Source organism: Lutra lutra, chromosome 5 (genome assembly GCF_902655055.1).
Source record: "Lutra lutra chromosome 5, mLutLut1.2, whole genome shotgun sequence".
Taxonomy (NCBI): domain Eukaryota; kingdom Metazoa; phylum Chordata; class Mammalia; order Carnivora; family Mustelidae; genus Lutra; species Lutra lutra.
The window spans coordinates 49,260,819-49,283,188 of record NC_062282.1 but is presented as its reverse complement, the minus strand read 5'-3'; the positions used below and the strand labels follow the sequence as shown (position 1 = coordinate 49,283,188).

Sequence of the window (22,370 nt, the reverse complement as noted above, 5' to 3'; positions counted from 1 at the left end):
AAGAGGAAACTTTCTGAACCCTACAGAAGTTTAAAAAATTATAATGGAATATTATAAACAACCTTATGCCAATAATTTAACGACTTCGTTGAAATAGGCAAATTTGCAAACAGAAATGACTAAATTGACTCAAGATGAAATACAAAATTTGAATTGGCCAATATCAAGTAAAGACATTAAATTATTTACTTGAGTTACTGAAAAATAAAGGCAAGTCGAGGCCCAGAGGCTTTCTTTATTGGTGAATTCTTTTTTTTTTTAAAGATTCATTTATTTATTTGAGAGAGAAAGAGAGTATGTGAGAGAGAGAGAGAGAGGAGTGCACAGGGGGAGGAGCAGAGGAGAGGGAGAAAAATCCTCAGGCAGACTCCCATCTGAGTGGTGAGCATAATGCGGGGCCCAACCCCAGGAACCTGAGACCATGACCTGAGTTTAAATCAGGGTTGGACACCCAACTGACTGAGCCACCCAGATGCCCCTTTACTGGTAAATTCTATCAACATTTAAGGAATTAATAATAGCAATTAAATACAAACCCTTTAAAAAACAGAAGAGAAGGGAATACTTTCTAGCGCATTTTACCCTGACATCAAAGCTGCAAATATGTCAAAAGAAAAGTTCACACCAATATCCTTCATGAATATGCATGTTAAAATTCCTAAAAGAATTGTATTTGGATCCAGTAATGTATAAAAAGGATTATATATTTTGACCAAGTAAGGTTTACCCGGATTAACTTAACATCTCAATATCACTTAATTCAGTGCATATATTAATAGAATAAAGCAGGAGTCAACAAACTATGGCCCACAGACCAAATTTGGTATGTCTTTTGTTTCTGTAGATAAAGATTTATTGGAAACAAAACCAAAAATATTTACTATATGGTCCTTTCTGAAAAATGTTGCTGACCCCTGGAAAAAAGGATAAAGTCATATGATCATTTCAATAGATGTAAAAAATGCATTTGATAAAATCCAATAAACATAATAAAGCTCTCAACAAACTAAGAATAGAACTTCTTTAATTTGATGAAATGCAACTATATAAAACCTACAACTAACATCATGCTTAAAAATGAAAGACAATGCTTTGCTTTCCCTCAATATTAAGTATAAAACAAGGATATCCACTCTTGTCACTTCTATTCAACATTGGATTGGAGCTTCTAGCCAGTGCAACAGACAAGAAAATATGAATATAATATCAAAATACAACCAAGTAGAAATGAAATTAAGAAAAATTACATTCACAACAGTATAAAAATATTCAGGAATAAATTTAACAAAAGAAGTGCAGACTGTACACCAAGATTACAGGACATTATCAAGAAAAACTAAAGACCAAAATAAATGCAGATATGTCTTAAGTCTGGTAATCAGAAGACTCAATATTATTAAGATAATCTCTTTTCTCAAAGTTGATCCATAGATTCAATGCAATTCTTATGTAAATACCAATAAGGTTTTTTTTGGGGGGGTAAAAACTGGTAAGCTAATGCTAAAATTTATATGGAAATCCAAAAGACCAAACACAGCTAATAGGATTTTGAGAAAGAACTAAGTTTGAGGACTTATTTGACCTAATTTCAAAATTTACCATAAAGCTGTAGTAATCAAGAGAGCATGATAGAACACTTTCAGAGAAAAACCTTTTAAATCTTAGGTTAGAAAAAAAAAATAAAAATAAATCTTAGGTTAGGCAAAGATTTCTTAGATATGATGACAGGCATATTGATAAATTAGACTCCATTAAAGTTACAAGCTTCTGCTCTTCAAAAGGCATCATTAAAAATGAAAAATAAAAAGAATGAAAAGAAGCCACAGACTGGAAGAAAATATTTGCAAATGTGTATCTAATAAAGAACCTGTATCCAGAACATATTAAGAAACCCTAAAATAAAAATAATCCCTAGGGACGCCTGGGTGGCTCAGTTGTTAAGTGTCTGCCTCTGGCTCAGGTCATGATCTCGGGGTCCCAGGATTGAGTCCCGCATGGGGCTCCCTGCTTGGCAGGAAGCCTGCTTCTCCCTCTCCCATTCCCTCTGCTTGTGTTCCCTCTCTCACTGTGTATCTCTCTGTTAAGTAAATAAAATCTTTGAAAAAAACCATTAAAAATCAAAATTAAGAAAACCAACAACCTAATCTAAAAAAAATGGGCAAAAAGTTAATAGACACTAGGCAATGAATATATATGAATAGCAATTAAACATATGAAAAAACACTCAGTGTTGCTTATTGTAAACACTGTAACAATTACTTATTGTGAAAATGTAACTTAATTTATTTTTAAAAATTATTTATTTATTTGAGAGAGAGAGAGAGCAGAGAGCAACACAAGCTAGGGAAGGGGCATAAGCAAAAGGAGAAGCATACTCTACGCTAGGCAGGGAGCCCGAAACGGGGCTCAATCCCAGCATCCAGGGATCAAGACCTGAGCCAAAGGCAGATGCCTAACTGACTAAGCCACCCTGTGAAAATGTGATTTTATTTTAAATCAGAATTATTTACTACTACTTATAATACATACCCACTGGAATGGCTAAAATTTAAATGACTTATGATACCAAATGTTAGAAAGAAGCAGGGAAGCTGGGACCCTCATATATTGTGAGTGGAAAATATAAAATGGTACATACATTATACAAAGCACTTTGACAGTTTTATAAAATGTTATACATTTATTTATCATATAACCTAGCAGTTCTGTTCCTAGGTGCCACAAATTTTGTGTATGTATGGACATTATGTTCACAGCAGCCAAAACCTAGAAATAATCCAAATACCCATCAGCTAGTGAAGAGATAAACCAGATCAATGAGAGACATCTTACAACAAAATATCTATGTACAATTTGGTATTTCCATACAAAGGGATACTACTCTCTAGTAAAAAAAAAAAAAAAAAAGAATGATTACAAATACATTCAACTTGGATGAACTTCAAAAAAAATTATGCTAAGTTAAAGAAGACAACAGTTAAGCTTACATATGATTCTGTTTAAATGAAATTTCTAGAAAAGAAAAAGTTACAGAGACGGAAAGCACCTGGGGTTGGAGGTGGGAGCAGAATTTACTGCAAACGGAAGTGAAAGTTTTTTGGGTTTCACTTTTGACCTTTTTTGAGTTGATGGAAATGTTCTCAAATGAGACTGTAGTGATGGTTATACAACTTTATAAATTCACTAAAACTCATCAAATTGTACATTTAATTGTAAACATAGAAATCAAACGTCAAAGGAGCTATTTTTTGTCAAAAAAAAAAAAAAAAAGACTGCTTTCTGCTTAAAATATATTCCCTGTATACTATTTGCATTGCTGTTACACAGGACTGTCATATCAGCTTTTTAGATTACTAACTCAGATTGGAATATGAACTATTCGTGCACAAAATCAACACTAATTTGATTTATTTCTCTGCCTCTTTTATCATTCTTTGTCACATAGTTGGCTCTTCTGTTTAAACCCTAGTTCAGCAGTTCTCAAGGTGTGATTCAGGGACCAATTCTTTCTGAGTCTGGTAGGTTAATACTATTTTCACAGTAATTCTAAGACAACATTTACCTTTATCACTTCTTCCCTCCTGAATGCACAGTGAAGTATTCCATATGACATGTAAAACACAACAGGCTGCATGAAGCAGACATGAGAATCCAACTGTTTTCTTTTCTTTCTTTTTTTTTTTTTAATTAAGCCAGACACTAGATTTAAATGCCACTCTTCTCATTTTGAGGAAAACATAGTGTTAGCATAAAATTGTGTTATGTTAATATATACTAGGTTTATTATTGATATTTTAAATGAATTGATAACCATTTTTAAAGTCCTTAGTTTTAATTTATAATATGGCGAGTATTTATAAGTAAAACCACATTGACAGATAAAACTACAAATATTGATAAATAAAAAGCTGTTTGGAATCTTCAATCATTTTTGTGGGTGCAAATGGTTCCAAGATAATAAAGTAGGAGAGCCACTGCCCTGTCTACCTGCCAGGTATAAGAACTCCTGTTTGTCACATTGGACAACAGGGCATTAGAGAACTGGGCAGATCTTCTTTGAAAGATAACTTGTCTTGGTTGCAAAAATCATCTGCCTCAAGATAAATCTATAGCTTTTAGTCAGGACATCATTTAGAAATGTAGCAAATGTTAATCCAAGATTTCTTTTTCTTGATGAAAATAGGCACAGTCCTAGAAAAGGAGAAGCATAATCATGGAAAGGATTTGGAGCAGCGCCTAGAATAAGAGTAAACTCTTAAAATGGGTGGTAATTACTATGTTATTATTAGACTATGGCAGTCCTTATTTAACTAATAAGTGTTTATTGAATGCCTACTAAAGCCAGGCTCTATGGGTCCGCATTGAGGATTCAAAACACTGCCTGTCCCCAAGGAGTTTATAGTCAAGTAGTGGAGTCAGTAGAATAATGACATAAAGATATACATAATCACGAATTGTGGTAAAAGTTTTAAAAGAAATGATGGACATATGAGTGCATAAAGGAGATCTGACCTGATTTTCAGAATCAGATAATAAGAATTCTCTGAGAAAGTGACATTTGGACTGCGATTTTAAAAATGCGCAGCAGGAGGCAAGGAGACACAAGAGGGGAACAGCGTTCAAAGCCCCTTTCGGTAGAATGATGAGAGGCCAGGATGGCTGGAGTCCACAAAGCCATAGCCTTTTGGGGCTTTATATGCTTTGCAAGTATATTAGACCATTATCATGCAGTCAGTGGGGAGCCATGGGACTATTTAGAAGCGCGAGGTGTGACATAACAGAACTATATTTGCACTTTAAAAAAGATCTCGGGCAGCTGGAACATAGTGGAACAAGGGTGAAAACGGAGACTATTCACACAGCCATGGCAGTATCCAGGCGAAAGATGATGGAAGCTTGGAACAGAGTAATGGCGGTGGAAGGCCATTAGGATTTTTTAGGAGACGGATTTGGCATGTGTTTCTGCAAGTAGGGCCCAAAGAACCTTATGATTAATTCAGAGTTTAATAGTACAGTTATTGTGCAAAAGGGGGAGTTGCAAAGCCTCCCCCTTTTTTCCCCTTGGTATGGATCCAAAGGCCCCCAGTGATGCCCGGCGCCTTCGGTGTACTCGGCAGAGCAAATCGCACATACAAGGCCAGGTTCCCCACGCCGCGTAAGAGACTCACTGGACTTTATCCTCCGGAGGTCAGGGGCCTGGAACCGCACTGTCTCCTGGGCAACACCATTGTCGGGCTCTCCGGGCGGGGGAGGGGTAACTAGGGACAACGGCCGGATGAGAACTCCGGAAGAGAGGCAAAGTCAGAGGGGGAAAATGGGCAGCACGTGCGACAGCCCAGGCCATCACGGGTGATTCGAGGGCCCAGCACGAGGAGAGAGCCGAGGGCCGGAAGGGCCGCAGAATGCGCCTGTGATTGGAGGGCCGGGGGTATCGGGACGCTTGTGATTGGGTGAGGCCAAGACGGAGGGCCGCTTTTTGAACCGCGTAGGGTTCTGGGTAGCAAGGACCTTGGAAGAGTCTTAACCGAAAGGGGGAGGGGGAAGGTCGCCAACAAACGGCTGAGCTCACAATCCGGGCCGGGACCAGGCCGGGGCGTCCCCCTCCCCCCATGGAGAGAGCCAGGCCGGAGCCGCAACCTCAGCCGCGCCAACTGCCGCGGGCGACCCCGCCGCGCCCGCTCCGCCCTGCTCCCCCACAGCTGCCGGTTGAGGGCACCTCCTTTAGGACTGCGGCCGCGGAGCTCCCCCCGTCGCCTCCCACCCCGTGCGCGGCCGCCATTGCGACCGTGGCCTCGTCGTGCGGGGAGGCCCAGGCGTCGGGTGTACAGCCCGCGGCGCGGCGGCTGCTGCAGGTGAAGCCGGAGCAGGTGTTGCTGCTGCCGCCAGGGCCACCGCTGGCTCAGGCCCGGGACGAAGGCGTCATCGCCTCACCGGCGCAAGCACGGCTGCTGCAGCTGAGGCCCGAGCTGCTGCTGCTGCCCCCGCCTCCGCCTGCGTCCGACGGCGCCCCCTGCCGACCGGAGTTGCACCCGGTGCAGTCCCGGGCGCTGCACGTCAAGGCTGAGAAGCAGGAGCAGGGGGCCGACTTGGATCCGTCGGCGGGGACGCGAAGGCCTGTGGAGGCAAGCCCTAGGTCCTCCAGGGCGGCCAAGGTAGAGGGCCCGGGGCCAGCTCTCGACTGCCACGGAGGGGACGAGAAGAAGGGCAAGCTGGAGGCGGAGGAGGTCATGAGGGACGTGGTGAAAGGCGGGGAAGGCAAAAACCTGGCTACCATCAGAGAAGGAGTCATCAAAACAGAGGAGCCCGAGAGACTCCGCGAGGACTGCAGGCTGGGCACGGAGCCCGCGTCCAATGGCCTGGTCCACGGCAACAAAGAAGTCATCCTAGCTCAGCCATCCAGTGCCTTTGGGCCACACCAGCAAGACCTCAGGATCCCTTTGACTCTCCACACGGTCCCCCCTGGAGCCCGGATCCAATTTCAGGGACCTCCGCCTTCGGAGCTGATACGGTTGACCAAGGTCCCCTTGACACCAGTGCCTATTAAAATGCAATCCTTACTGGAGCCTTCTGTAAAAATTGAAACCAAAGATGTCCCGCTCACCGTGCTTCCCTCAGATGCAGGTATTAGACGGCAAGGGAATCTGGTTTTCCCAAACTTCATCTGTGTTGCCCCATAGCTGACATGTCAGCAGTTCAGAAGCCTAAACTAGAAAAATAAAATCATGGAACTGATTCATTACAGGGCAAAGTCCGCACAGGTATCACTTCCAATTGACTTGTACACATACCAGTAAAATACACTAAGATGTTCCAAGATTCCCAAATATTTTTCTAAAAATCTATTTTAAGGCCCAGTGAATGATGAGATTTAGAGGTGACTAATGTTTATACACAAAATAGGAATATTCTCACTCTAAACACCATTATTTCAGCCCTCAGTTTCTATGCTACACTGTGTTGTATTGTAGTAGTTCAATATTTTTACATGTATCAGGAAGAAAATTTTTTAAAAAACATTTTATTTGAGAGAGTGAGTGAGAGAGAAAGCACAAACGAGGGGAGGGGCAAAGGGAGAGGGAGAGCTGACTTCCCACTGAGCAGGAAGCAGGACCTGAGGCTCCATCCCACGACCCTGGGATCCTGATCTGAGCCAAAGGCAGATGCTTAATAGTCTGAGCCCCCCAGGCACCCCAAGAAGAAAATTTTAAATAGTGTTTAATGAAAAAATGTTTATACTCAAATAGGAAAGTTTATACTGAATTTGGAGGTGATTTGTCTTCTTTAAAAATGAATAGTAACCATTTTTCTAAGAAAACAGTACATGATTAATGTAATACTTTAGTATTCTAAAAGCTAAGAATGTAGAGAAATACAGAAAATGAAGATAGAATAAGCTAGAAATTGTTTTCAAAAATGACGATAGTTAGCAGTAACAACTACAAATAGATATTTTGTCACTACTCATTATTTACAAATATATAGTTAGAAAATTCAGATAATTTTATGCCAGTGAATATCATGGAAAATCATACCATCAGTTCATATTTTTATTCACTTTATATTTGCTGTTTTCTTATTTTCCTTACTGATCCTTTCCATGTCACCCTCTTTCTTTTATAAGCTTGATTTTCTAAAGGAGAGAAAGGGAAAAATTTCTTTATAATATTTAATCCTTTGTGCATCTTAAAAAATTTTGTATAATAAGTAACTAAAATAAAGAGAGACAATATAAGAAGTTTATAGATAGTTGTTTTTGATGAATTAGGTGAGAGATGTGAATTTAGCCACCTTCCTTTATTGTAATTTCAACTGGTTCTATGACTCTCTAAAAGTCACTTTTATTATTTTTCTTTTTTTTTTCCTCCCAGGTCATAGGATTAGTGTCAATCACCCACTTTGGCAAGAGCTTCACCTTCATAATGAAATAGAATATAGTATGTTACAAATATTTTTACTTAATGGACACTACAGGGGCATGTAAATGAGTTCCTTTAAACATTTAGGGAGCACCTAGCTGGGCTAAGATTATAGTTATGAGTAAGTCCTAGTTCCTGTTCCCCAGCAATAGAAGATTTTAAATGGGCAAGAAACTAAATGTTAACTATTGGTAGAGGTATTACCAAAGCCCAAGGAAGTAATAAGCCAACAGTTTACAGTGTCTTCAACATTATCACTCCTACAATATCTCCAACAATATTTTTTTTTTTGAGGAAAAGAAGAGTCATTCTAAGCTACAGTTTAGAATGCTGAGTTCAGGGGTTATGAGGCATTCTGGAATACTGGCAGTTCTTTGTATTTCCTCCAGTTAAAAATAAATATAGATGAAGGTGCACTTCATTTTAACATTGTGTTTGCATCTATGTGTATGGCACATTAATTCAGTCTTCTAATTTTTGTCATGTAGGAATACCAGATACTCCCTTCAGTAAGGACAGAAATGGTCATGTGAAGCGACCCATGAATGCATTTATGGTTTGGGCAAGGATTCACCGGCCAGCACTAGCTAAAGCTAACCCAGCAGCCAACAATGCAGAAATCAGTGTCCAGCTCGGGTTAGAGTGGAACAAACTTAGTGAAGAACAAAAGAAACCCTATTATGATGAAGCACAAAAGATTAAAGAAAAGCACAGAGAGGAATTTCCTGGTAATCAAATGAAACTTCTTTCTAATTTCTTTTAAATTGATTTAGGTAAAGATTAGACAAAAATACATATTTTTTCTAATCTGATATGTAAAATAAAAAGAATAAAGGCTAATAGTATAGTAATGATGGAATTGACACAGGGCATACATTCTCTTAAATAGAAGCAAGTAGAGGAATATCTGGTCTCATATTTTGCCAACTAATAACAAACCGGGGGACATAATTTTGCTGTGTTGTTTTTTTTTTTTAAGATTTTATTTATCTACCTGACAGAGATCACAAGTAGGCAGAGAGGCAGGCGGGCGGGTGGGGGGGAAGCAGGCTCCCTGCTGAGCAGAGAGCCTGATGTGGGGCTCGATCTCAGGACCCTGGGATCATGACCTGAGCCGAAGGCAGAGGCTTTAACCCACTGAGCCACCCAGGCACCCATTTTACTGTGGTTTTGATTAAATATACAGATATGAATTTAATGAAGTTAAACTCCAGAATGTAAATCTACAATTTTGCAAATATACTAGAAAATGAAGAGTTAAAATCATAGCAACACAAACAAATACGCATCATACACTTAAAGACAATGAGAATGCAGGGATTGGCACCATGCTCCATTTTGATGTTATATGGTTATCAGAACACAGTTATGTCTTCTAATTGCCAAATTTATCCTCATCATGATGTAGTTTGAAACAATTTCTGATTTACTCCCCAGCCATGAGGGCATTTCGATTAAGCTTGGGTAAAGGCAAAGTGTATGGCCAACATGATCATGCATGATGAGAAAATAATTATTTTTTTCTAAAATATGAGAAGAAAGGTTTTGGGTGTCAGAGTCAACAGTTACAGAGAACCAGTTATTCTGGTTATACAATGGCTGCAAACTGTTAAACTCCACTTTTCTGACTTTGGAAGGAAATTGGGTTGTTTGTGGACTTGAGACTGCCAAGTTTAGGAGAGTGACTCTTCCTAAGCTAGGTATAAAAATAGTGACTGGTCATTAATGACCATTCCATTGTAAGATATAGACAATTATATCTCATAGAAAGTGAGGGAAAAGGAGGAAATGAATATCTTACAGGGGCATTATTTTATAGGTAAAGGAAAAGCTTTGGGATTCAAACTCAGTGTCTTTGATGTCAATTTTACTGTGGATTCAATATGTGTCTTTGGATATAAAACATTTGATCTCACTCTTCCTTTGAATTATGGGTTACAATACTGACCACTAGTTGGGAACTATATAGACATTAAAATACACAGAAATTACATAATAAAGTTGGAAAAGACATTTTACTTTAGACAATAATTTTTTTAAGAAGTTTTTTTTTTGTGAAAAGAACTGTTTAAAGGCTAAATAGGGTCCTTATGTTCCAATTAAAAATTGCTAATCTTCTTCTATAGGTTGGGTTTATCAACCTCGTCCAGGGAAGCGAAAACGCTTCCCTCTAAGTGTTTCCAATGTATTTTCTGGTACCACACAGAATATCATCTCTACAAATCCTACAACAATATATCCTTATCGCTCACCTACCTACTCTGTGGTAATTCCCAGCCTACAGAACACCATCACTCATCCAGTTGGTGAGTTTGTTATAGATTATGAATTTTTTTTAAAGATTTTATTTATTTATTTGATAGACAGAGATCACAAGTAGGCAGAGAGGCAGGCAGAGAGAGAGGAAGGGAAGCAGGCTCCCCGCTGAGCAGAGAGCCTGATGTAGGGCTCGATCCCAGGACCTGGGATCATGACACGAGCCAAAGGCAGAGGCTTCAAACTACTGAGCCACCCAGGCGTCCCAGTAGATTATGAATTTTTAATAGTTGTGTGAAAATTTTACCTTAAGTTGAAATTTTGTTTCTGTTAACTTAAGAATTTTTAGAACAATAGTATTAAGAGAAAAAATCAAGAGGAAAGTAAAAACATGAAATTGGAGAAAGAAAAATTTCAGTAGATATGAAAGCATTTGGGTTTGCCAGAGTAGCAAATGTTCTGTGTGTAAAACCTCAGACTATTTAACTAAATTGGATAAGCCCATAGATTAGGCACATAATGCAGGAAATGATGAGGTAATTCAAAAGGAAATAGGAGTATCTTTTTACTATTAGCATAAAAGAATGCCTTGCTAATGGGGTACAGAGCATCCTGTTCTGGAATTTAGCAATGATGACTGATCTGTTAAGACCATTCTCTTGCTACTCTAGACAAGCAGTGGAAGTAATCTATTTTCTACCAAATATTTGGTTCTCTATATTGTCTTTACCTAAATTTCTCCTCTATTATCAGTTCTTTATAACATTCCTGTCTGTTCCTTTTAATAACCTAAAGTTGAAAAACTAGTATCTAAGAACTTGTTGTAGGGCTGTCCCATCATGGGTTTGTTCTTCCAGAATCTATTTTAACCATCTCTTAGGCAGAGCTTTATACATTCACTACTTACTATTACTTGGCCTAAAACTACTGCTCTTTCCAGTTTCCACCTGCTCAGATCCTTTTGGTAATAAAGCCACCCCTATGTGCTGAGAGGTTTAGATATCTTAAAAATTGACTTCTTAGAATATTACACATTTTCAATGTTTTTTTCTCTGTGTATCATTATAGCAATTGACAGCAACAAAGCCACAGTCAAGATGTCTAGTCTCAAGAGAAAGATGCAGAAAGCTCATTCTATTGCCCTATTCTCTTCCAGCACAGTCAAGCACTTCCATACTTCACTATTTGGCAGTATCTCCTTTAATTCTGTATTTCAAACTAGGCTTAATTATGCTTTTCGTAACTTACTTTGTTTTGTCTGCTCCGTTATTTATGATTTCTACTTTCATAATCTGTATGTTTTCTCTTTATTCCTTTTTCTAAGACCTCTCTTTTATCTGCTTCTATCCAGAGTTAAATGCCTTATGAGACCATTTGTATTTACTTCAGCTAATATTTTTTCAGTTCTGACTTGGAGTTTCTCTACAGATCTTAGGTGGCATTCACCTAAGATCTACTTCTATTAATTTTGTCAATCTGGATTAGAACACTCTGTGAACTTGCCATTATACCACAGTAGTGTATATATTCTTAACATATCTGCTATGAAAATGAATTGGGGTTCAGACATCTTACAGTCTTTTGTGTCAGAAGGGGTTTATTGAGTCTTTCTGTTCTTCTCTCTGTTCTTTCTTTCTTTCTTTCTTTCTTTTATACTGTAATCACTATTCCATTGATTCCACTGGGTTTCTTCTTTCTGTGATAGAGTCACTTAGCATTGACTTTGAGGTCCCTCAGATGTGGCTCCTTCAATTTTCCTTTGGACTGCCTAATTTTTATTTGCACGTACACACTTGGACTTCTTATTTTATACATTTGGACAAGCTTTTCATCTTTAAAAGATGTTTTTCCTTTTTGATGGGTTCTCTCTGATTTGCTCAGTTAACCATTAACAACTTTCTGATTTATTTGAGGCACAATTTTTCCTTCTGGGTTTTTAGCATTATCATATAAAATAGCCTTCATTTTTTAATGAACTCTTAATTTTAGTTATCCCTATTAGCTTTATTTCCCCCTAGCTGACATCTGTATTTCTAAAAACCTAATAACCCCGGGGTGGACTTTTTTTGTTTTTTCTTGTTGTTGTTAAGATCTTAATATGTCGTGATCACTACTGCCTGTATATTTCATATACAGAATTCATGCACTTTGTATTAGTCTTTATCCATTATTTGGTTCTCAATCAAGGTTATCTCATTTTACTGTGTATTCTACTAAACCTATTTGTTCTAATAAGCAGTTATGTGTTATGTACTATAATATATAAGATGCATGCATCTTAGTATATTTTTATCTCATTAAGTTAATCTATTTGAAATCTAGCAATGTAATTTGGTATTCTCCCTTGTTTTGGTGAATATTTCCATCTCAGATGTTTTCTCAGTCTGTAGTATATTCTACTGTTATATTTGCATGCCTACCTACCTATCCCCCATTACATAATGTTTATTAAGTACTAAATATAGGTCAAACTCTGTGTTTGAGATAGAATACAAAGGTATCTTGATAGTATCCTATTGAAGAGCTTATAGGGTAGTTGTAGAAAGAATAGATAACAATACAAGTAATTTTACTATTTCTTTGATGGCATCTATAGCACCTTATCTGTTATTATTTCTATGACCGATGCATTGTGTCCACTGTGTCTTTCATATTTAATGCCATATCCCAAGCTCTTCTATTTCTCATTTCCAAAAATGATTACAGCATGATAATCCAGAATTCTTTTTAGATATCTTTCTTTTATCAAATGTCTTTGATGCTGGTTATGCCAGCATTCTCATTTTATATTAAATATCAAATTTGTTTATTTTAAAGTCTTCTAGAACTCTGGTGGAAGCTATATTTATTTTAGGCTGGCTTTTAAATGTCACTTTATACATATATGAATTTTCTGGTGAATTATTCTCTGCATTTTATTCCTAAAGCCCAAAATTGGTTTGCCTTATTATATTGTCTGCTGACATCTTTCACTCTTCTGAATTTATACATTTTCTCTAAATTTTTTATTTAAAAAGTTTACTACTACTTTAGTTGTTTGGTAGTAGCTATATGGTGCCTTTTCAGTTATTTAACTGAAACAAACCAAAAGACCTCCATTATTCTGATACAGTTATAATCCAAAAAAAATCTGGTCTTCTCTTTGCCTTAAGATCCATTCCAGCAAAGTATCATGTCCATGAGAAACACAAATCTGGCTCAAAAATTCTTTGAAAAGTGATGTAGTTCTTTATTGTAGGTTTTCTTGATGGGGGCAGGGAAGGAAGAATCACATGGTTCAACATACTGTAAGTCATCTTGGGGCTCCTCGTTACCATTGTCTCTTTACAAAGTCCCACTTTTTTTTTTTTTTTAATCAGTTCCGTGTTTATCCCAATTCTCCATTTCCCATCTCTGTCTCCGTGTCTCTGCCTGTTACTCCATTTTTCTCCCCTCTCCTTCTCTCTCTGCCTCTTTTTCTCATTGTTCAGCCACATGCTGGTCCTTCTCTCCATACTACCTCTATATAACTTTTTCTTGTAGAGAAATTTGGTCTGTTCTCAGTTTCTGCCATTATTCATTCCTTCACTATTTATCCCAGTCACACAACAAAAGCCTCAGTGCACCCTCTGTCCAGTCAGTACAGGCAGTGGATTCTTTCCCTTTTGGAGAGATGGTGGGGGAGTATTGAAAATTAATAACTTCTTTTGTTCCTATCATATTATATCATAGATCTAGAATTCTGCTCTTTATCTCATGTAATGATTAGATAATGCTAGCTGCTTTATAAGCACCTAAACATAATGGTTTAAAGAGAATTATGGTTTATTTTTATCCATTTAAAGTCTAAAATAGGTATTTCTAGTCAGTGTACAGATGTCTTTGAAGGAGTGACTCCTGGGCACAAACTACTTCTACGCTGTGGCACTGCCATCTTTAATATGTGGCATCCAAGGCCACTGGACTAGTGTGCATGAATCTACAGAACAGGAAAGAGCATGGAAGATAATGCCTGAAAGGTTTTCAGGGGCCAGGCTCAGAAGTGGTGCACATCTCTTCTACCATCCATTAGGTAGCTCTTGGCCACATGGCAACTCCTCTGACTGCAAGGGAGGCTGGGAAAGGTAATTTAACTATGTGCTAGAAGAAGAGAAAACAGATGACTGGCTAGTCTTTTCAATCCCTTATCTAAAGTTTGATACATTAGAGCTCTACCCTTCCCACAAGTCTTCTCTCTTCACTGACAGTTTATGGAGATGACTGGATGTTGCAGACTTTAACTTCCTGCTTAGCAACCAGAATTTCAACATTTAGGACATCTTCCTTATACTTCTATATAACTCTCTATGCATCTATTTTATTTTTAACCTCAGACCAAAACAGTGCCTACATATGTTGGTTACTTGGTGAATATTGAGTTAAAGGATGCATGATTTATCATCTCATGCCTCGTACTGCTTTTTTATAGAAATATCTTTGGTAAAAAAGAACATTTCATGTCAGCTAAAAAATGAGTTACTTCTTTCTTCAGTAACTAAAATAATACCAGTTGGTCTATATAACTTTACTTTGCCTAGGAAGATCATACTTCTTTACTGAGGACTAAGAGCTTCTTGTACTAGCTATAGGGAGGAGAAACCTGGGTCAGAGGTCTAGCTTTTAGGAGCAGATGTCTTGAGTACAGTGATAATTCAATTACAAGTCATTCTGGCTTCATTGTTGTTTAGATAAGGGAGTTCTCCTTATGTCATATCGGTGGTAGAAGTGCTATCAGGTATAGATTTATTTGTTAGGGTTTCTTTTCCCCCATCTAGTTATAGCTTTCTTAACTATTATTAGCCAAGTTCCATGCCAAAACCTGGGATGCAGGTATGAATGAAAGTGCTCCTGCTCTCAAGCTTCCGGTTTTGCGATTGTGGGTAGGGGTGGCAGAGAAGCAAGTAACAGAGATTTATAATATTTTGTGATAAGTTATAGACTTACATGTTCTAAGGGAACAGGGAAGAGGGAAATTATTTTATGCTTGATCAATCAGGAAAGGTCTAAGGCCTGTGCCTCACAGGGGTCGGGGGGCACATAGCCTTAACAACTATGAATCAGGACAGCTTCACTCACACCCTGACCCTGTGTTGTCTGTGCTTGACTGGGTCAGGGGCCATTTTTGAAACAGATAGATAGATCCCTTAATTCCCTACTTGCAGGCTTAAGAGGAGCATTATATTCCTTTTCTGGAGAGAAAGAAGGAAGGAAAGGCCTTCTCTCGGCAACACTAAGAAAAGATCTACATTTCTTTCAGTCTCTTGCAGAGACATATTTCTAATCATAGAGTCTGTTCTTGGACTGCACTGGAGATCTAACTGCACTGGAATAAACCAGATCATGACTCTATTGCTGTGGCTTCCCTCTATATTTCTTTGGAAAAGTTTAATTAAGTTTAGGCTAAATGTGCTATTTGAATAACTTGATAACTCAATTAGTAGTCCTCTCTTGTTCAAGAACATGATTGTTTCACCTACCTATAAGATTCTGCCATATTTGTTATGCCTTGCTGCAAAATACTGTTTTCATATCTGTCACAAATTGTTGACCTATGGCAAGTCCTCTTCTCACCTGGGAATTTCCTTTTGTAATAGCATTGACATTGAATGCAATGAAGCAAAATAATTTTACTGATTGTTTATTTTTTCAATTAAAAAATTAAATGTCATTCTAATGTCAATTTAATATAGGGAAGTATATGAAATAGTAGAAAAATGACCCATATACTACCCTGAAATCTCAATATTCAAAGTGAGGTTAATATATTTACACAATAGAAAATTCAAACAGTACCAATAGATATATAATAAAAGTCTAGCTGCCCTTTGTCCTGTCCTTTCTCCCAGATGATTGTTCCTTAGAAGTAACCACTGTCAGTAGTTTCATATTACTTTTTTAAAGAAACATTTATATATACACATTAGCATTTGTATGTTTTCATCTTTCACGCAATCACTCAACTTTAGTCATTTACTTATCTATTCAGAAATATTTGTTGAAGGCCATACAGACTTTTGAGCTCTGGATATACAGCAGGGAGCAAAACAGAACAGGTCTCTCCTCTCATGGCACTTAGAATCTAGATGGGAAAGAGAGACAAAAAAATATAAAATAGGTAAACAGAATTATTTCAATTTGTTCAAATTCTGTAAAGGAAATAGAGTGGTGTGATGTGGTAATGTTATTAGGTGAAATGGTTAGTGAGGACTTCTGGTTGTACAGTTTATTAAATTCTGGATAAAGAAAAACATGGAGCAACTCAATTAATGTCAGACCTATGCTGTTTTTATTTCTGAAGGTGATGCCCCACCTGCCATCCAACTGCCCACACCTGCAGTCCAGCGCCCAAGCCCCATCTCACTTTTCCAGCCCAGCGTCTCCAGTACTGCCCAGGTGGGCATCCAGGCTCCAAGTCTGCCTCTCCGTCCAGCACTCCCGCCCCAGCGCTTTGCTGGGCCCTCCCAAACAGACACTCATCAGCTGCACTCCGGAGCCAGTCGCTCCATGAAGAGACCTACTCCCGTCTCTCTGGAGAACACCAACAGGATTCCAACTAGTGCAAGTACTGCCCATGCCAGATTTGCGACCTCAACCATCCAACCTCCCAAGGAGTATCCCAGCGTTTCCACTTGTCCCAGAAGTGCTCCAATCCCCCAGGCTCCTCCTATTCCACACTCACATGTCTACCAAGCTCCTCCCCTTGGCCATCCAGCCACGTTGTTTGGGACACCACCACGATTTTCTTTTCATCACCCTTACTTTCTACCTGGACCTCACTACTTCCCATCAAGGTAAATGAACATTTTTTTTCTTTCACCTGAAGACACATACAGATAATGAATTTTTACCTCTGAAGGTACCCCTCATTTAGAAAGGGACTCCCTCAATTCTGGTTGGAATCTGATTTAGATTAAAGGCTGAACAGGGGCCAAGCAGTTAACATAAATACACAAAGGAGGCTAGATGAGGACTAGGAGGCCAAATGGAGTTCATTCCCCATCTAATGGGGTAGCTGCTACTCAGCTGTAGCTGATGGTCACCACAAGATAATACAGGCTCCAGTGTTGTCAGATCTGATTTTTTTTTGGAAGAATCAGTTATAAGGGTCCTTAAGATCATTTACTTACTCTCCCCATACCCTATTCATAGAGTTGTGCCTCTCAGACTTACTTTTTGTGTATCATTCCTAGGTGATCTTGTTACAATGAAGATTCTGAGTCAGTAGGTCTGGGGTAGAGCAGTATCCTATACCAGGGTATAGTAGGCTTGATATTCTGCATCTCTAACAAGTTCTCAAGTGAAGCCAGTTCTGTTGGTTTGTAGACCAAACTTTGAATAGCAACACTATAGAGGAAAGTGCTTGGTCTGGGAGGTTTAATGACTTGTTCAAAGTTACACAGTGGTCTTTTTAACCCAAAAAATTCCCATATAAATTATCAGCGAAAGAATTGATTTTTATAGGAAAGCATCTAGGGAAAACAAATTTATAATTTTTCATTTTGGAGTGATAGAATTTAGCTTCCTAGCAAACACTCTAATATAGTAAAAGTTCTACTTTTCAATTGTTAAGTGCATAAGTAGATAGTTACTACTAAGATTAGAGTGTTACATATTCAGTACCAATCTTCTATTGTTACTTATTTAGGAAAGTAAAATTACTTCCCACTTAGGCATACCAATAGCTCAAAGAACTTTTCAGGTATATATTACGTTACTCCAATTCATAATAAGATTGCTTGTTTTCAAGGCCTTACCTCAGTTTGCCACAACTGTTCCCCGTTTTATGGTTTAGTGGTGGTTGAGGGGTCGGTGACTCATGTTCTGGTACAACTTTTTGCTGTTAGAGGAAGCAATATAGACCTTTTTTCTCAAAGCATTATGGTTGTGCATTTTGACTTATTTGGTGGCTTCCTGAAGAATTGGTTCAAGGGCTTGTCTTTGTTTCATGCACCTCAAAATACTCTCAGGATTTGAGTTGTCTTTCATGTGGTGTTTGTGAAAAATATTCAAAGGCATACGCTACTTCAGCTTTCTGGGGGTAAGGGACAACAGTTGGGGCAAGCAGGAGGCACCCTGAAAATCCTAGAAGAGGCTGGGAAAGGAGGTACATGGGGAGTAAGAGCTTTGAAAAGCTCCCATGTATACTGAGAAATCCAGAATGGCACACACACATCCAGGGCTAGACACATATTCAACAAGCACCTGAGAAGACTGTAAGCTTTCACCTCTGATCTTTAGGCTCTGTGTAAGTAGAAAATTGAGTCTAAGAAAGAACTGTAAATAGCCTGGACAAGCACTGAAGGAGTACCCCAACTCGGAAACAATCTGCATAGACCGGGAGAGTGTTTTTTGCTCTGTTTTGCTTTGTCTGGCTCTACATGTTTAAGGAAAGCTGCCAAATCACTAAGTTAATGGAACAGAGACTTAAATAATCACAAAAGACAGAGAATGAAGTCTTTACAAAAATAGTCTAGAAAAGTCACCAATGAAACACATAAGTACAACTCAAAAGAAACAACAGCATCATACCCTGGGGAGGGGCAGAAATCTGATTTTTAGAAATACTGTATTGTAATACTAAAAACGTCCAGTTTTCAACAAAAATTTCCTATACATGTAAGGAAACAAGAAGGTATGCTATCTACAAGGAAAAAATTAACAGAAACTATCCCCGAGGAAGCCCAGACATTGGATTTACTAGACAAAGACTTTAAATCAACTGTTTTGAGCTAAAGGGAAATAAAAGAAACTATGGACAGAGAACTAGATGAAACAAGGAGAACAGAGTACCACCAAATAGATTAAAAAATCAATAAAAATACAGAAATTATAAAAAGGAACCAAATAGAAATCTTGGATCTTAAAATTACAGTAACTGAAACAAAAAATCACTATAGAGACCCAGCAGCATGTTTGAGCAGACAGAAGAATTAGTGAATATAAAATGACTAGAATTAGTGAATATAAAGTGAAAGAATTAGTGAATATAAAGATCAATATAAAAATATAATTAGTGAGTATAAAGATAGGTCAATTGCAATCATCCAATCTAAGAGGCAGAATTAAAAATAGTTAAGAGTAAACAGAATCTAAGGGACCTGTGGGACACCATCAGATCTACCAACATAATCATCAGAGTTTCTGGAGAAAAGGTGAGAAAGTAAAGGGCAGAAAGAATATTTAAAGAGATAGTGGCCAAAAATGATCCAAATTTGAAGATGTGAATCCAAGAAGTTCAATGACTACTAACTAGGATAAATACAAAGAGATCCACACTGAGATACATTATAATCAAACTATTAAATATCAACAATGAAGAAAGACTCTTGAGTGCAGCTAGAAGAAAATGACTTATCTTGTACAGGAGATTCTCAATAAAGCTAACAGCCAATTTCACATCAGAAACCATGGAGGACAGAAGGCAGTGGGATACAAAGTGCTGAAAGAAAAAAGCCATCAACCAAGAATTCTATAATTGACAAAGTATCCTTCAAAAATAAAGGAGAAATAAAAGCCTGCCAGATAACAAAAGTTGAGGAATTTCAGAACTAGTAGACATGTCCTACAAGAAATGCTGAAGGGACTACTCCAGGCTGAAATGAAAAGACACTAGACAGTAACTCAAAGCCAAACAAAGAAATAAAGAACAGTGGTAAAAGTTACTATATAGGTAGTTATAAAACCCAGTGTTACTGCATTTTTGGTTAGTAACTTCTCTTTTTTTTCTGTATTATTTAAAACATAAATGCATAAGCAATTATTATAAATCTATGTCAATGGATAAATAAAGTATATATATATATAATTTATGACAATATAAAGTGGGAGTGGTGTTTTATACAGAGTTTTCATATGCCAATGAAAGTAAATATCAGTTTAAATTAGATTGTTATACATTTAGGATTTTAATTGTAATCTCCAAGGCAACCATTTAAGAAAATAACTAGAAATATGCAAAAAGAAAACAAGGGAACACAGTAGCCCTCTAGAAAAATCCATTAAGTATAGAAGAAGACCTTAATGGAAAAACTGAGGAAAAACAAAAAAATGAAATATATAAAGCAAAATAGCAAAATGGCAAAATAAGTTCTTCCTTACTGGTAATCAATTTAAATATAAGTGGATTAAACTCTCTAATTAAAAGCAGAAATTGGAAGAATGTATTAAAAATCGTATCAAAATATATTCTATCTGCAAAAGACTCACTTTAAATCCAAAGACACAAATAGGTTGAAAGGGGAAAAAACAAAAGAAGATATTCCATGCAAATAGTAACCAAAATGAGATGGGCTTCTATAATAATATTGGACAAAATAGATTTTATGTCAAAAATTGTTACAGTAGACAAAGAAGGACATTACATATTGATAAAAAGCTAATACATTAAAAAGATACAGTGAGGGACGCCTAGGTGGCTCAGTTGGTTGGGCGGCTGCCTTCGGCTCAGGTCATGATCCCAGCATCCTGGGATCAAGTCCCACATCGGGCTCCTTGCTCGGCAGGGAACCTGCTTCTCCCTCTGCCTCTGCCTGCTTCTTGGCCTACTTGTGATCTCTCTCTCTCTGACAAATAAATAAATAAAATCTTTTAAAAACAAAACAAAACAAAACAAAAGATACAGTGATTATAACCATATACATATGCAACAAAGGGCCCCAAAACATATGAAGCCAAAATTGGCAGAATTAAGGGAGAAATAGATGAACTTAACAATGACAGTCGATGTCTTAAATATTTTTTTGAGATATAGCTGATATATACCATTAGTTTCATGTGTACAACATACATTTTTTTTTTGCTTGTTATGAGAACTTTTAAGATTTAGTCTCTCAGCAACTTTCAAATATACAACATGGTATTATTAACTATCGTCACAATGCTGTACATTATGTCTCCAGGACTTATATATCTTATAACTGGAAGTTTGTAACTTTAGACCACCTTCACCCTTTTTTGCCCATTTCCTCCCCCATACTCCCTCTGGCAACCACCAATCTGTTCTCTATGAATTCATGTTTTTTTAATTTCCATGTATAAAGTGAGATCATACCATACCTGTCTTTCTGTGACTTATTTTATAATGTCCTCAAGATCCATCCATATTATTACAGGATTTCTTCCCTCTTATACAGCTGAATAATATTCAATTGTATGTATGGAATTTCTTCTGTACATGTACATGGGGGTACAGTTATTCTTTCAAGTTAGTGTCTTCATTTCCTTCAAATAAATACCCAGAAGTGGAATTGCTGGATCATAAGACAGTTCTATTTTTAATTTTTTGAGGAATGTTCATATTATTTCTCATAGGGGCTATACCAATTTACCACCAATAGTGCACAAGGGTTCCCTTTTCTCCACATCCTCACCAACACTTGTTAGTCCTTATCTTTTTTATAAAACCGTTTTAACAGGTGTAAGGTAATGTCTCATTGTGTTTTTTTATGTGCATTTCCCCGATGATTAGTGATGTTGAGGTACTTTATCATGTACCTGTTGGCCTTCTGTATGTCTTCTTTGGAAAAATGTCTATTTAGATCCTGTGCCTATTTTTTTTTTTGAGGTATGTTGGTATTTTTTTTTATCTTTATTTTTTTATTTTTTATAAGCATATAATGTATTTTTATCCCCAGGGGTACAGGTCTGTGAATCGCCAAGTTTACACACTTCACAGCACTCACCATAGCACCTATTTTTTAATTGGATTGTTGTTTTATTGCTATTGAATTGTATGAGTTCTTTATAGATTTTGGATATTAAGGCCTTATCAGATATAGCAAATATTTTCTCCTATTTTGTAGCTTACTGTTTCATTTTGTTACTGGTTTCCTTTGCTGTGGAGAAGCTTTTTATTTTGATGTGGTCCCACTTGTTTATTTCTGTTTTTATTGCCTTATGATGTCAAGCCCAAAACATCATCAGCAAGACCAATGTCAAGGAGCTTACTGCCTATGTTTTCTTTTAGGAATTTTACGATATAGGGTCTTATGTTCAAATCTTTAATCTTTAATTTTTGGAGTGATTTTTATGTATGGCATAAAATAGGGGTTTCATTATTTCCATGTGACTGTTCAGTTTTCTTAACATCATTTATTGAAGAGACTATCCTTTCCTGATTGTATATTCTTGACTCCTTTGTAAATTAATTGACCATGTATGTGTGAGTTTATTTCTGGCCTC

At 37.5% G+C, this 22,370-nt stretch overlaps 1 protein-coding gene across 2 annotated transcripts in view; it reads left to right on the top strand.

Annotated features, from left to right (window-relative positions):
- Window positions 1-5,230: 5,230 nt before the first annotated feature.
- Window positions 5,231-22,370, top strand: part of SOX30 (SRY-box transcription factor 30) — a 31,663-nt gene continuing 14,523 nt past the window's right edge. The window contains exons 1-4 of one of the 2 annotated variants that reach the window (XM_047731874.1): window positions 5,236-6,621; window positions 8,405-8,644; window positions 10,043-10,222; window positions 16,489-16,981. In XM_047731874.1, the coding sequence (XP_047587830.1) occupies window positions 5,610-6,621; window positions 8,405-8,644; window positions 10,043-10,222; window positions 16,489-16,981 (1,925 nt within the window). In that variant the 5' untranslated portion in view covers window positions 5,236-5,609. Of the gene's footprint in view, window positions 6,622-8,404; window positions 8,645-10,042; window positions 10,223-16,488; window positions 16,982-22,370 lie in introns of both variants that reach the window. The other variant, XM_047731875.1, reaches the window with a different exon arrangement.